Here is a 14469-nt window from a genome sequence, read left to right as displayed (position 1 = left end):
CCAAAATAAGACACAGTTCCAACTCAAAGCACAATATCATAGGAGGATTCCATAAATACCAGAAAGGATTAAATCAAATACCATTACAAAATAAATAATAAGTCAAGTGCCATTACAGAACAGCAATAGAAGGCCAGATATTTCATGGTTAGGAGGCATGAAAGTTTTCGCATATAACATTTGAATCGGTCTTAAAGAATTCATAGTCCTATGACAGGAGAAAAGAGCAAGGTAGACTTTCACATATGATACAATATTTGAGGTCAGTCTTGAAGAATACATAGTCTTTTGATGGGAGAAAAGAACAAGGTGGACTAGAACTCATTCTTAATGAAGGGAATGCCATACACAAAGACACGGTAGACAACAGCATGGTTGCATTTAGAAAATAACAAGTAATTCACATTAGCTAGGATCATGGAAATAACTTTCTATACCTCATCATAGTAACTAAACAAATCTTAAACCAGGCCTTAGATCATATAATCAGAAGTAGACAGCCAAATTTCAATCCTACATACACTACAAAAATTCTAGGCCTGCCAATTGACCTAGTGAACAACATGGTCTCCAAATTACCAAATTAGGGGCAATATCTACTTACTGGAAGTTGTCACCACTGTGAAGATTGTTAGCACGTAATAAGCCATACAAAGTCACATGTGTGCTCTCTGATGAAATGCTCAGGTCATGTTCCTTCCCTTCCCTGATCATTGTACGTTTAAGAAGACTAGAACATTTCAAAGCCAACTCCAAAGCATCCATCCAGCACCTTCCTAGAAGAACACAGATTCATAAGCAATATAATTCGAGAAACTACACAAACTGGCATCCATCTTAATGTAACACTGTTACCCTGTAGGCATACTATCATTTCTCTGAGAAACATGCACCAGAAAAGTTACTTTGAACATCAAGTCTTATAAGGATTTTTTAAATGTGATTTTTCAGTTTATCAAGTGTTTTTTTACAACTTAAGTATCTAAAAACCATTGGTAAATGAATAGAATATAGCATACATTGGTAAGTATACCTAGTGAAAATACATGTATTTTATTTTTTAAATTTTAGAACAGTAATATATAGTATAATTTGAAGGTACCTAAAAAGTATATAAAATATACTGAAGGGGTTATGTTTTACTATAAACAAACTAAAAAATGTTTTGTTGGTAGTGGGTCTATTCCCAGGTTTAGGATCCATTTTACTCATATGTATAAAAAATTTTAAGTCAGGGAAATGCCTGTACAATACTGTTATTAACTGCCATATTAGTTAGTAGAAACATTATTAAGATTATTTTTTAAATTGAAATTTAGAACTGTAATTAGCAGAAAAAAATGGTACCTTCACTTAAAATCCACATATATTTGTTTCAGCATTTGCTGGAATTATCAGCCAAATAAAACACTTTTATAACAAATACTTGTGCCTATGATAATTTAATTTTAAAAATAATCATCTGGTAAAAGTAAACTCTGGAAAGTTACAGGATTCCTTAGGCTAAGCTAGTCTAAACTATAAAATATAAAAGTGTGACAGAAATCCATTATCAATTAGTAAAGTTTTAAAGTTACCTTGATTTCAAATAAATAAGTTTTGCTTTCCCTATATTTGCTTCAGGAATTATGTATTAAGTTAATAAGTGCAGAACAACAGTTTATAATTAAATGTTTATATTTTAAAAAATTATAATAGTGTGTCTTAAAAATATTAATACTTAGTGATAGAAAATAATATTAAATGTACCTCTAAAATGATAAAACTTAACGAGTTACCACGAGGAACATTAAACAAATCAAGAAGGTGATAAGATGTCAGTGAAGAATAAAGAAGAAAACTCAAGGCTGTTAATTCATCATTTAATTATCTAATGCCTACTTCCTATCAGATTCCTCTGTTTTCTACCAAGTTAATGATATATTTGATGTTCTAAGCAATTGATTACAATACTTCTGCTGCAAATACCATACTAAAGACAGATTTTCCCAAAGGAAAATACACAGTGGAATATAAATAAACCTTTTAAAATAAGACCAAAATCCAACCCATCAAAACTTGTATTTACCATCTGACTCTGAAGTAGCTCGGATGATCAAGTAACTGCTAGGTAAAGGCTGAGTTATGGATCCAACTGCTTCACCTTTTGGACCCTTAAAATAAACAAAAAAAATAAAAATAAGCAAAATAAATGGCATATAGTATTGTAATATCTTGACCTCATATTATCTATTATTATCAATAACAATCTAAGTTAGCCATAGATTATAATTTAAAAGCAAACAAGATTTAATTTCATGCTTCTTGAGAAAGCAAGTGTTGAGTTTAAGGAAAGTTTTCCTTTCCCAACAAATATACCTCCTTACCAAAAAATTGAACAACTTATATTTATCATTAGTTAAACATTATTTCTGTACATTGTTCACACATTAAAAGAAAATCTAAAATTCACCATACTATACAAAATTTTAATTTAACAGAGAATTTCCATCTCACATATACTATTAGAAAAAATACTTAACTTCTAGAACCTATAAAAAAACAGCTGGAAAGCCGAACTGGTTTGGCTCAGTGGATAGAGCATCGGCCTGTGGACTCAGGGGTCCCAGGTTCGATTCCGGTCAAGGGCATGTGCCTTGGTTGCGGACACATCCCCACTGGGGGGCATGCAAGAGGCAGCTGATCGATCTCTCTCATCGACGTTTCTGGCTCTCTGTCCCTCTCCCTTCTTCTCTGTAAAAAAATCAATAAAATATATATTTTTTTAAAAAAGAAACAGCTGGAAAGAAAAAAAGAAACAGCTGGAAATATAGCTATAATTTATAAGCAAAAGAAAAAAAGAATTTTTACTAGGTCTAGGGAAAAAATAAAGCTCTATTTATAAGCAGTAATGTACTTGTTTATAAATACCAACTATAAAAGCTAATTTTAAAGAAATTTTATTACTGTTGTTGGCTGGGATTGTTTTAGAAGTATACAACACCAAGAGCTCTATAGTAATTATTATCATCAAGGCTAATCTTAGGAGGATATAGTTCTTATTTGGAAAGAAAAATCTGAGGATTCAATTTATAGTATAATTTTGATTGAAAAGCATAATTTTCAAGTTCTCAGATCAAGGAATAAAATGAACTTTAAAAAGTATAATCATTAGAAAGTAAAGATTCAGAGTCAAAATTTAAAAATAGAAAAATCAATATGATTTTAACAAATCTTCTAAAATCCCTTGGGTATTTTCAAATAGCTTTATAATTTATGGGACAGTTCCTAGAACCAGTATTGAATAGTAACTAGAGTCAGACTGTCTGGGTTTCAACTTTGGTTCCATGCTAGAAAAATTATTCTTTAGGCCTCAATCTCTTTGTCTGGTTAATAAGAGAAAACTGTATTCGTCCTAAAGTTATGAGAATTAAAAAAAATATTCCATGTAGAATGCTCAAAAGAATCCCTGACACATAGTTAAGAACTCAGAAACATTATTTTTTCCTAATCATAGATACGGACTTTAAAAGTGTTTAAACAATGTCCTAAGTAGGTTTTGCTTGTTGGGAATATTCTGATGCTCATGTAATTGTACAAACTTCCCTCTCACAGATAGTTGGAATGAAATAAACTTGATATCAAAATTTATTTTTTATTATTTCTTAAATTTTTTATTTATTGGTTTTAGAGAGGAAGGATCGGGGGGAGAAACACTGACATTTTGCTCCACGTATTTATGCATTCATGGGTTGCTTCTTAAGTGTCCTGACTGGAGAATGAACCCACAACCTTGGTGTATTGGGACGATGCTCTAACCAACTGAGCTACCTGGCCAGGACTGAAAGTATTTTTAATGACTTAAAATTCATTATAATTCTTACAATTCCTAAGAGTAATAGTAAAGAATAAATTCTATATATAAAAGGTTTTGAAAGGAATTTTTTCATTTGAGTATCATATGATATATAAATACCACAGGCTGTATGGGTTAAATTCTTTCCCCTGTTGGCCGTATCTAATTCCAGAATGGAACTAACTCTGTAATCCTAAATTTATTCTTCTCTTTAGGCTACTGAAACAAAGGTAAAAAGCCCAGTTTTTTTTCCTAGGTATATGTATATTGCCCTATTAAGCAATACCAAAAATATTTAAAAGCCAAAGCTACTTTTACTTAGTGCTAATCTCAATTATGTGGTTTTCCTTAAAGGAGTTCTCCTTTATTCAAGCGTAACTGGCCTTCTTAAAATTAAAACAATGGTGGCTTTGTAAAAACTTAAACTAGGCTCAGACACATTTATTCTGTTAGCGTGTACTGCACATCTACTGTAGAATTTCTTGGTAGTTAATCAAAATAAGGCTTTTCTATTTTCCTGATTAAGTTTCTGCTATTATAACACAGGAATGACCACAGTAATGTTTTTTGGTTATAAAGCATTAGAGTTCCATCTTCAAAGAACGTTGCCTCTCAAGAGTAAGAAAGCCTGTGATTGCTTATACTTACCACATATTTATATTACTACAAAAAAACTTACAAAAATAAATGGCAGCTTCTGTTCTATGGTATCTTACAATTTTGATGAACAGAAAAACACAGTAAATATGATACAACATTACAAAGCAGAATTATTAATTGCAAATTTTGAAAATCAGTACAAACTGAATCCCCATAGCAAAGAGATAACAAACAATGTAAGTTAAAAACATTTTTCTGGAGAAATGTTTAAGTTAGATCTTAAAGGTAAACAAGAACATTTGGTGCAAATTTCATTGTGGGTAGGGACAGAGGAATAATACCCTTAAAAACAGAAATAAATTTATAAGTGCTGTCACAGAATAGCAACCATTAGACAGATTGATTTGTCTCAGTTCTACTCACAGATTACCATCTTTACTTTTTACCTATATAACAAGTACTTACCTTCACTGCCCAAATAGATTGCTCCAAAGGATGAAAAAGTTTGAAACAAAAGCCATCCTTTTTTGATGGACGCTCAATGATTTCACAAGCATTCAGAAGGACTGTTCCTACCCATTGACCATTTTTTTGGGTTTTATAGATCAGTAGCACCCCAGGTTTCAACACACACCACAACTTGGTCCAGCTCTTCAGAGTACCACGTATCTACAGAAAGTAAGTATAATAAATAAGGCTCTGTTTTTCTCTTTCTGCTCCATAAAACGTAAACTGAATAATGGCAAATAGGATGTTTTAATTTAAAATTTCTAGAAAACGTACATGTTAAAGTCAATAGATATTCTTTTAAACCTACTAAATGGCAAGCATTAATAATAAATAGAAAAATAGCATGACTCCTGCTTCTGAGGTTCTTAAATTCTAGTGGGAGACTGGGTCACCAGTTTCAAAATACTGTACTTAGTAGAATGGCTTTCCTAACCTTCTAGGTTAGGTTAGGGACTATTAAAATATACTTTCCTAATAGTCTCCTCTTAGCATCTGTAACAGCTGTAATTTTATTTCTGTGAGTATAAGATTATTCTACCTTTTAAAATCTTATCCCTTTACCACTACATAAAGTGCTGCAAACACTGCTAACACACACCAGAAATTCCCTAAATATTTGATGAGTTGTAGAAAAAGGGAAGAACATCCTCTATCCCTAAAATCACCTTCTCTAAATTACTCCATTGTTAGTAATTACATAGAGTATGCCATATAAACTTCTTGGGAATATTTTAAAACACAAGTCACATAATTCTCTCTCTAGTCTTAAAAAATGTTCCTCATCCTAGGGTTTAATGCTATGTAAAAAAAATAGTCTATAGCTACCTTTTCCTATTCTATATCTGTAATCCATTAATAGTGTTTCTATGTAAGTCACTGAGTTCACAGTACTGAAAAGGATGCTAATATAGTATTAATATTAAAAACTAGGAATTATCCTCAGTTTTATTTACTGTAAAACATCTGTTCTCTCAATGCACTTAACATGAATTACGAAATAAGTATAAGGCTCCCAAATTCCTCAAATAGGCATACCACAGTAACTGTACATAAGAAAAATTTAGAAAGGGGGCATTTGGAATCAGACATGAAAAAAAGAGAAAATCTTTAAGAAAGAGTTTGCATATATGTAAAAGAGATGGAAAGTAAGTTATTCTGAGATAAGATTCTAGATCTTGGAGATGTGATAGTAAAACATGAATGGTAAATTATCAGAATTCAGGTAGGATTTAGAAAGTCAGCCAGGGGAAGTATTAGGGAGTTTGTGAACTGGTTGGGGAAATCCAATGTTAAAAAGACAAGAGTAGATTTAGCTCTGAAAAACCCAAGTGTGATCTGGAGCTTGAAGTCTTTTAAGTAAAGTCAAAATTAGAAGGTGTTTTCAGCACAACATTGAAGAAGACCCTAATATTACTTGAACTCTCAGGGAAACCAGCACTAGACTCCTATGTTAGTAAGAGAACTTCAATGACAGATCTCATAAAGATTTTAGGTTGGTGAAATTACCAACTCTTTGGGAAAGCGCAAAGCTTTCAGGAATGGGGTGATTTTTAGGTCAATGCCAGATACTAAAATTTCTTGGGAGTCAGGGTTTTATAAGATCATTCTCAAAGTTAGCCTTAGTCTGAAATATTACTACCAAATATCCTTCTGATAAAAACAAGAGAGAGTGACTGATATAAAAAAAGGAAATATAAATAAGTGGGAATAACCAGAGGCCAAAATAATAAGTCATGGAAACAGCAATATGTATATTTCTCTGAAAACTAATCCTTTTCAAATGATAATTTTTATATTAACTTTGTACCATATCTTCTCAATAATGCATATGCCAAGTCTGTAATAACACTAAATGATAATCTAAAAATAATTTTTTTAAATCCTCAAGGATATTTTCCCATTGATTTTTGAGAGGGTGGAAGGGAGGGAGGAGGGCGGGGGGTGAGAGAGACATATTGATTGGTTGACTCCTGCACATGCCCCAACCCAGACTGGGCCAGGGATCGAACCTGCAACAGAGGTACATGCCTTTGACTGGGAATCAACCCAGGACTCTTCAGTCTGCAGGCCGAAGCTCTTGTCACTGAGCCAAACTGGCTAGGGCTAAAATACTTTTTTATAGCATACTGATTAGACTACATAATGTCGTACAAATCAAAAAACCTTTTTAAACGAACTGCTATACATACTTGATGTTGTTGTCAAGAAAGAACAACATTAAGATTCCTTCTCCCCATTAAGATTGGAACAGAGAACCTCTGGGATATAATTAATAGTTTGTCAGTGCAAAACAATCATCCTAGTAGTTATTTATGTCTTGCAGGATGGCTTTAGTGTACTCTGGGCTTTCTTATTCCAGTAGATAAACATCCAGCAATGAGAATTCAAGATTCAATACAAACTGACCTTCAACCAATCAGCCATGACAATAACAGAAGGATCTGTGATTGAACTGAGTAACTCCTTTGTGGCTCTTTTCTTTTCTTCTCGGTAATTTTTCTTTTGCACCTATTTTACAGAAACAATAGCAAAATTAAAAATTCATTAGAAATGGGCTATTTTCAAAATTTTTAGTTCTATAGAATCTAGAGTATAAAAGTCTAACCCTCTTTTAGAATTCTAGCGCCTTAGGATAAAAGAACTATTTTTTCAGTGTTTTTGTTGTTGTTGTTTTGTTTTTAAGAACTGGTAGAATTTTTAGAGAAGTGAATCTAACTTTTTCTGATCACTAGTTCAGTTCTCTGTATCTTTTAAAATAATTCTACCTTCTTAAAACTACACAATACATAAATACAATTTCCTGGTAAAAAATTTAAAACAACACAAATAAAGCTAAAAAGCCATCTTTCGTATACCCTATCCTATTCTAATCCACAGAATTGACCACTGTTAACCATTTTGAAAACACTATCCTTTTAGCCCTTTTCTATGTATAGATCCTATCAAATATACAACTTTCGTGTTTGAATTTTTAAACACATCAAGAAGTTTTTCTCCAATTCATTATTTTTTGGAGCAGTTCCATGTCTCATTCATTCATTCATTCATTCATTCATTCACTCATTCAGTTATTCTCACCCAAGGATGTTTTTCCATTGATTTTTAGAGAGTGGAAGGGAGAGGGAGAGACAGAGACTGAGAAACATTGATGTGAAAGAGACATATAGCTGGTTGCCTCCCACACATGCCCTGACCAGCACTATGGATTGAGCATGCAACCAAGGTATGTGCCCTTGACCGGAATTGAACCCGAGATCCTTCAGTCCATGGGCTGACGCTCTAGCTCAGATGTGGGCAAACTACAGCCCGCGCGCGGGCCGGATCCGGCCTGCTTGAAATGAATAAAACTAAAAAAAAAGGCCGTACCCTTTTATGCAATGATGTTTACTTTGAATTTATATTAGTTCACACAAACACTCCATCCATGCTTTTGTTCCGGCCCTCCGGTCCAGTTTAAGAACCCATTGTGGCCCTCGAGTCAAAAAGTTTGCCCACCCCTGCCTAGCCAAACCGGCTAGGGCTCCACCTCATTTTTTCACTGCTACATAGAATTCCTAGTATAAATAATAAGAGCGAACATTTACTGGGTATGTTCTGTGTGCCAGTCACAGTTCTAAGCACTTTACATGTTTAACTTCATTTAATCTATACAATCACCTTGGGAAGTAGGACTATTAGTACCCTAATTCTACAAAAGATAAAACTGAGGCACAGAGAGTAACTTGCCCAGGATCACACAGCTAGTAAGTAACAGAAGCAGGATCCAAACAGAGGCAGACTGTCTCTAAAAGACATGCTCTTAATCGCCATGCCATATTGCTTCTAAAATTTTTCTTAATATATTCTAATACTCATGGAAATCTTCTCTGTTAGCAGTTTTTTCACATTATGAACAATGCTCCAACGGTTTACAACTGACAATTTTGCTCTTTCCTGATACTAATATGTAAAATATAAGTAACTAAGCCAGTTCTGAGATAATTTGGGAAAGTAGCAGTGAATTAATCTAGCCTTATTGCTTTGTTATTATTACATAGATGGGAGAATGGTGAAACATGTCAGTGATATGAATATTTTTTTTAACTATAACACAAAATCTTCCTAGTCTTACTGCATACAAATAACAAAATTTTAATAATTCTACAGCCAAAAAATTATAGACTTTTGGTCTTTATTACAATGCACACATGAATTAAGAGTAGATTTAATATGAAATTATAAGTGCAAATAAATACAAAATCAAATATGGGGGGTGGGGGAGAGGTACGAGACTACACAGGGATCAGTCAATTGGAAAGGATGTGTTCCTTAGGCTTCAGGATCTGTGGTGATCTGGAAGGCAGGCCCCATAATGCACATTTCCCTGCACGCCCCCCACTGGGGATGGAGCCCGCAACCCAGGCCTGTGCTCTTGACTGGGAATCAAACCGTGACCTCCAGGTTCCTAGGTCGACACTCAACCACTGAGCTGCGCCAGCCAGGCCATATTGGACATTTCTTAAGAGAAGCTGGAAATCTGAACTTGCAATTGTTGAATTTTTTAAACACCGTGTAGGTCAAATAAAATACAGCAGGTCCTCAAATAACATCATTTTGTTCACCATTACTTCATTGTAACGGTGATTAGATGCTACGGAAACTTTACTCCTTTGTATCAATTAGCCGATGGTAAAATTGGTTTTGTTATCATTTCACCTCAGTTCTAAGAATCAACTGACAATGTGAAATGAGGACGTCTGTATATTTACCCAATGCCCAGATTCAGTCCATGCATGACCCAGCAGTTAGAAAACTTGAATTTCAAAGGGCACAGTGATGTGCCTGACTGAGGACAGCTCTGCAAAGACACCTAGTCCTCCACCCATGCAGTGGCCAAGTGAGGCCTGAAACTGCTCTGGGAGAGTCATTATGCAGCCTTTTCAGTTGTCTCCAGAATGTCATACAAATATTGACATTTTTAATGTGTGCCTCTCTGGATTTTTTTTCTTCTTTCAGGAAGACACTTTTACTTCTTTATCTTATTAGCCTACTTTCAAAAGCACATGCAAAGCATAATGTTAGTTATGAAATGACTGTGGAAACTAACCTTGAGAGATTCTTTTTTTGTGAGCTTGCTTGAAGCTGTACTGTCCTTCTCCGAGCCATTATAAAGTTTAGATTCAGACTAAAATCACATAGAAATTAACAACAACAAAAAATTAAAACCTTTATTTATCCTAAACATATGGCATAAAAATATTAATGTTCTAGCTATGCTTGTGACATTTTTCCCATTTATTTCTGTGATTTCCGCAAATGTTCATTTTCAAAGACTGATTCTCCATGTAGTATAGTATTCGAATTTAAAAACTAATCTACATTAGGGGAATAAAATATAATAAAGAAACAAAAATAGTACTATGCTAAACACTCTATGTGCACTACCTCATTTAATCCTCAAGGCAACCCCATGAGACAGTAGTATCTCCTTTTGCTAATAAGGAAATTAAGACCAAGAGATTAAATAACTAACTTCCCTCAAGTCACACACAGCTAGTAAGTAGATAAACTGGGATTTGTATTCTGGTTTGGCTAATTTCCGGTCTCATGCTCTTAGCCATCTCACTATATTGATTTCTCACCTTTTAAAACTGTTTATACATAATCTGACTCAGACTAAAATTTAATACTTATCTTCAAGAACAATAGGAAATCTGTTTCCTACACATAACAAGATCTAGCTTGGTAATTCCTAAAAGATTCCAGTATATAAGGGACCAACAGGCCAGAAGGGTATCATACAAGCTTGATAAATTAGAACACATATATTTCAAAAAATCCTTGCCATATTGTATAGCTACTTCTGAAAAAAAAAAAAAAAAAAGATCCAGTGACCAAGAGGTCTGCAGTCTTTTTAAATACATCACTAAGTTTTCAGAATGAATAGGTTACCTTTTAAATACCAAAAATATTTTTTGTTGGAAATAGCTTACTAAGTTTTCCTTCTTTTAAAATCTTATTGACCACTATATTTTTTGGTTGGTTTTGTTAATTGTCAAATTAACAAAAGGAAGTATTCCTATAGCAGCCATACCAGAAACAATAACTCAAGGATATTTTTCCCATTAGTTTTTAATTTTTTTTTTCTTTATTGATTAAGGTATTACATATGTGTCTTTATCCCATTGCCCACCCCGAGAAACATTGTGAGAGAGACACACCCACTGGTTGCCTCCTGCATACACTCCATACTGGGGCAGGGATCCAGCTTGCAACCCAGGTAAGTGCCCTTGACTGAGAATTAAAACCGAGACCCTTCTGTGCTCAGGCCAAAGCTCTAAGCACTAAGCCACACCAGCCAGGGCACTGACCATTATCTTAACCATGAGAATCAAGATTTAAACTAGCTTTATTTACTCTAAAGCAATGCTGTCCAGTAGAGCTTTCTGAATGACAGAAATGTGAAATGTTCCATATCTCAGTTGTCCAATATGGTAGCTGCTAGTCAAATGTGGCTATTAAGCATTTGAGATGAGACTGATATAACTGAGAAACGGAATTGCTAATTTCATTTCATTTTAATTACTTTAAATTTAAAGAATCATGTATGACTAGGTGCTACTGTACTCAAAGAGCAGTTTCAAAGCATACTGTTTCACTAAGGTATGTGAACTTTCTTTTTAGGTTCCCTGCTCCCCCCTCCCCTATTTATAGACTACATATAGGGGGCTGTGTAGGTGTGGGGTTTAAGTGTTTAGGCTTCTGAGTAGGAAGGAATACATTATACCATGTACTCACCAATTCTGGTATTAAGATTTGAAAGTAGGTTTTTAAAATCCTATAAATTGCATTGTATTTCTAGCCATGGCAGACCCAAGATAATCACTTTCTCTTTAATTTTCTTTAAGTATATTTTATATAAAATAATCAAGGCATTTCTCATGTATATGTTACCTACATATAAAGCACTATTAAACTTCCATCATAAGTACTTTTACACATATGATAGATGGACCTTTATGTAACGAATACTTGAAGAGTTAAGCACAAATAAAATTTGTGTAAAATTATACATTAAAACATATGTAATCTTCTCAACCACTCCCAAGAACAGGAACAAAAAAATGTAAAGTGTTTTAAACCAAAGTCATTTGCTGAGAATAGCAGAGAATTTACTAGCTTAAGAAATAGGCTTTCTTACTTCACATCTTCAAAGTTTGATTCCACAAACATAAGTTTCTCCTGCTATTATTAAACCTGACCAGAAGTAATAGTCAAAAGTCAAATCCCTTGACATATTATGAAAATCTAGTAAATTACAAACCCATAGGAAAACCAAGGCATCATATAGTGCTTCTCAATTTATTTCTCAAACATGTACTTTATATATAGGTATTTTGGTTTGAGAAAAACTAACTCAGGAAACTATGTCTTATTCTAAGAAAATGTCTTTCAATTGCAAGCAATTACTGAAGATCTTTGGACTTACGTAAAATGTACACATTTGGATGGTCATTCAAATGAACCCCAAACACTTAATTTTAAAAAAAAAAATAAATAAACCCTGAGAATTTCTCCAGATGGAACTATCAGTTTTCAGTTTGAGAAGTACTGCTGTAGCAGCCATACCAGAAACAATAACTCCAGGGAGGATACTGGTTATCTAAAGGCCAAATTTGCAAGTGAACACCAGCCCCAGTGAAATGTTCCTTTTTTCACCATATCATCCATGGCTTAGATCAGTGATGGCGAACCTTTTGAGCTCGGCGTGTCAGCATTTTGAAAAACCCTAACTTAACTCTGGTGCCATATCACATATAGAAATTTTTTGATATTTGCAACCATAGTAAAACAAAGATTTATATTTTTGATATTTATTTTATATATTTAAATGCAATTTAACAAAGAAAAATCAATCAAAAAAATGAGTTTGCATGTCACCTCTGACACGCGTGTCATAGGTTCGCCATCACGGGCTTAGATATACCACATAAGAACATCTCACCAAGATCTGATAGGATTACAGTATTAATTTCCTCATCTTAAATGTTAGAAAAATGTTGTACTCATATATTTGGGGACAACAATACGCTTACCTTGCTCTTTGACATAGAAAGTGAAGAGTCATCTCTATTTTGAGAAATGTCTTCCCTTCCTCTTTCAAAACCTTTAAAAACATTGTGATTACATCAGTATCACTACTTTTGAGCACATGTAGGCGCTAAAAGCAAATGCAAATAAGTCATTCAATTTCAAATATCTATTATGTTTTATGTACATTAAGCCTAGACTGAACATACAGTTTTAAACTACTGTAAGTTTAAAGGTTTCTAGTATAATAATTCTCTAGAATAAATTAAGGCTTCCAGAAGTAATGAAATCTTTCCTTGAACGAACCAACATCAAGCTACATACCACTTTTCTCTGCTCCTAGAGCACTCTGGATGAATTCAGACTTCATGGTGCTTTTGTTCTCCTAGTGAACTGTTTCTTTACAAAAGATTCCTGATAAACCAATCTAACATACTTTTCATACCTCTTGCCAAACTAGAAAACAATTCCAGAATTAGTGATTAAAGATGACCAGGGCAATAAATCTGGACTGAGGAACAGACTTAAATCTAACAATGTGCTTATTGTGAGAATTAAATGAAACTGCACAGAAAGCATTTAGCATAGTATTCTGCACCATAGTATACATTCAGTTAATACTGACCCTTGTATCACTGTCACTATTGCTGTACACACTGTAAAAGGATGAATCTAAAATACATGAGTGTACTGGGATAAACATGTACACATCTCTGCAACCATGTAACACTATGCCAAAAGCAGTTATAATAATGTTATAAGGGTGTAATTAGAGAAATGTTAATTCTGAGATTTATATGGCAGACATGAAAGAGCAGTACTCATTTTAATGTTCTTTCTATTTTTGAGGGCAAGTAATATTAACTCTTCCCTAAAGCTATTTGTTCTGAGTCCAATAAAAACCTATATTAAAAATATACATATATGTATATATGTATACATACGTATATACATACATATACATATACTTATGTACATATATATACTAGAGGCCCAGTGCATCAAATTCATGCACTTGGAGTGGGGGGGGGGGGCCCTCAGCCTGGCCTGTGCCCTCACACAGTCTGGGAGCCCTCAGGGGATATCTGGCTGATGGCTTAGGCAGTCAGACATCCTTAGCGCTGCAGCAGAGGCAGGAGAGGCTCCCACCACCACCACTGCACCCATCAGCCGTGAGCCCAGCTTCTGGCTGAGTGGTGCTCCCCCTGTGGGAGCTCAGTGACCACCAGGGGGCAGCTCCTGCATTGAGCATCTGACCCCTGGTGGTCAGTGCGTGTCATAGTGACTGGTCGTTCTGCCATTTGGTCAATTTGCATATTAGCCTTTTATTATATAGGATATAATTATTCATAGCCCAGGACTTAAAAATCATTTCTAGCATAGCAAAAATACCATTTATTCTATGTTTGGTTTGTATCAGCTAAGAACAAATCCATTCCATTTTCCTAATTCAG

General features: G+C 34.1%; 1 protein-coding gene across 1 annotated transcript in view; it reads right to left on the bottom strand.

Annotated features, from left to right (window-relative positions):
* The window catches only part of OSBPL8 (oxysterol binding protein like 8), a 125061-nt gene that overhangs the window by 40767 nt on the left and 69825 nt on the right, over positions 1-14469 (bottom strand). Inside the window, exons 6-11 of the mRNA XM_015561325.1 lie at positions 13021-13091; positions 10032-10109; positions 7352-7453; positions 4901-5104; positions 2069-2153; positions 605-776 (exon numbers count right to left, since the gene is read on the bottom strand). Of these exons, the coding sequence (XP_015416811.1) occupies positions 605-776; positions 2069-2153; positions 4901-5104; positions 7352-7453; positions 10032-10109; positions 13021-13091 (712 nt within the window). The remainder of the gene's footprint in view (positions 1-604; positions 777-2068; positions 2154-4900; positions 5105-7351; positions 7454-10031; positions 10110-13020; positions 13092-14469) is intronic.

The sequence above is a fragment of the Myotis davidii genome, unplaced genomic scaffold (assembly GCF_000327345.1).
Source record: "Myotis davidii unplaced genomic scaffold, ASM32734v1 scaffold54, whole genome shotgun sequence".
Classification (NCBI taxonomy): domain Eukaryota; kingdom Metazoa; phylum Chordata; class Mammalia; order Chiroptera; family Vespertilionidae; genus Myotis; species Myotis davidii.
Note: the sequence above shows the minus strand (reverse complement) of the source record. Positions and strands in the feature narration are given on the sequence as shown.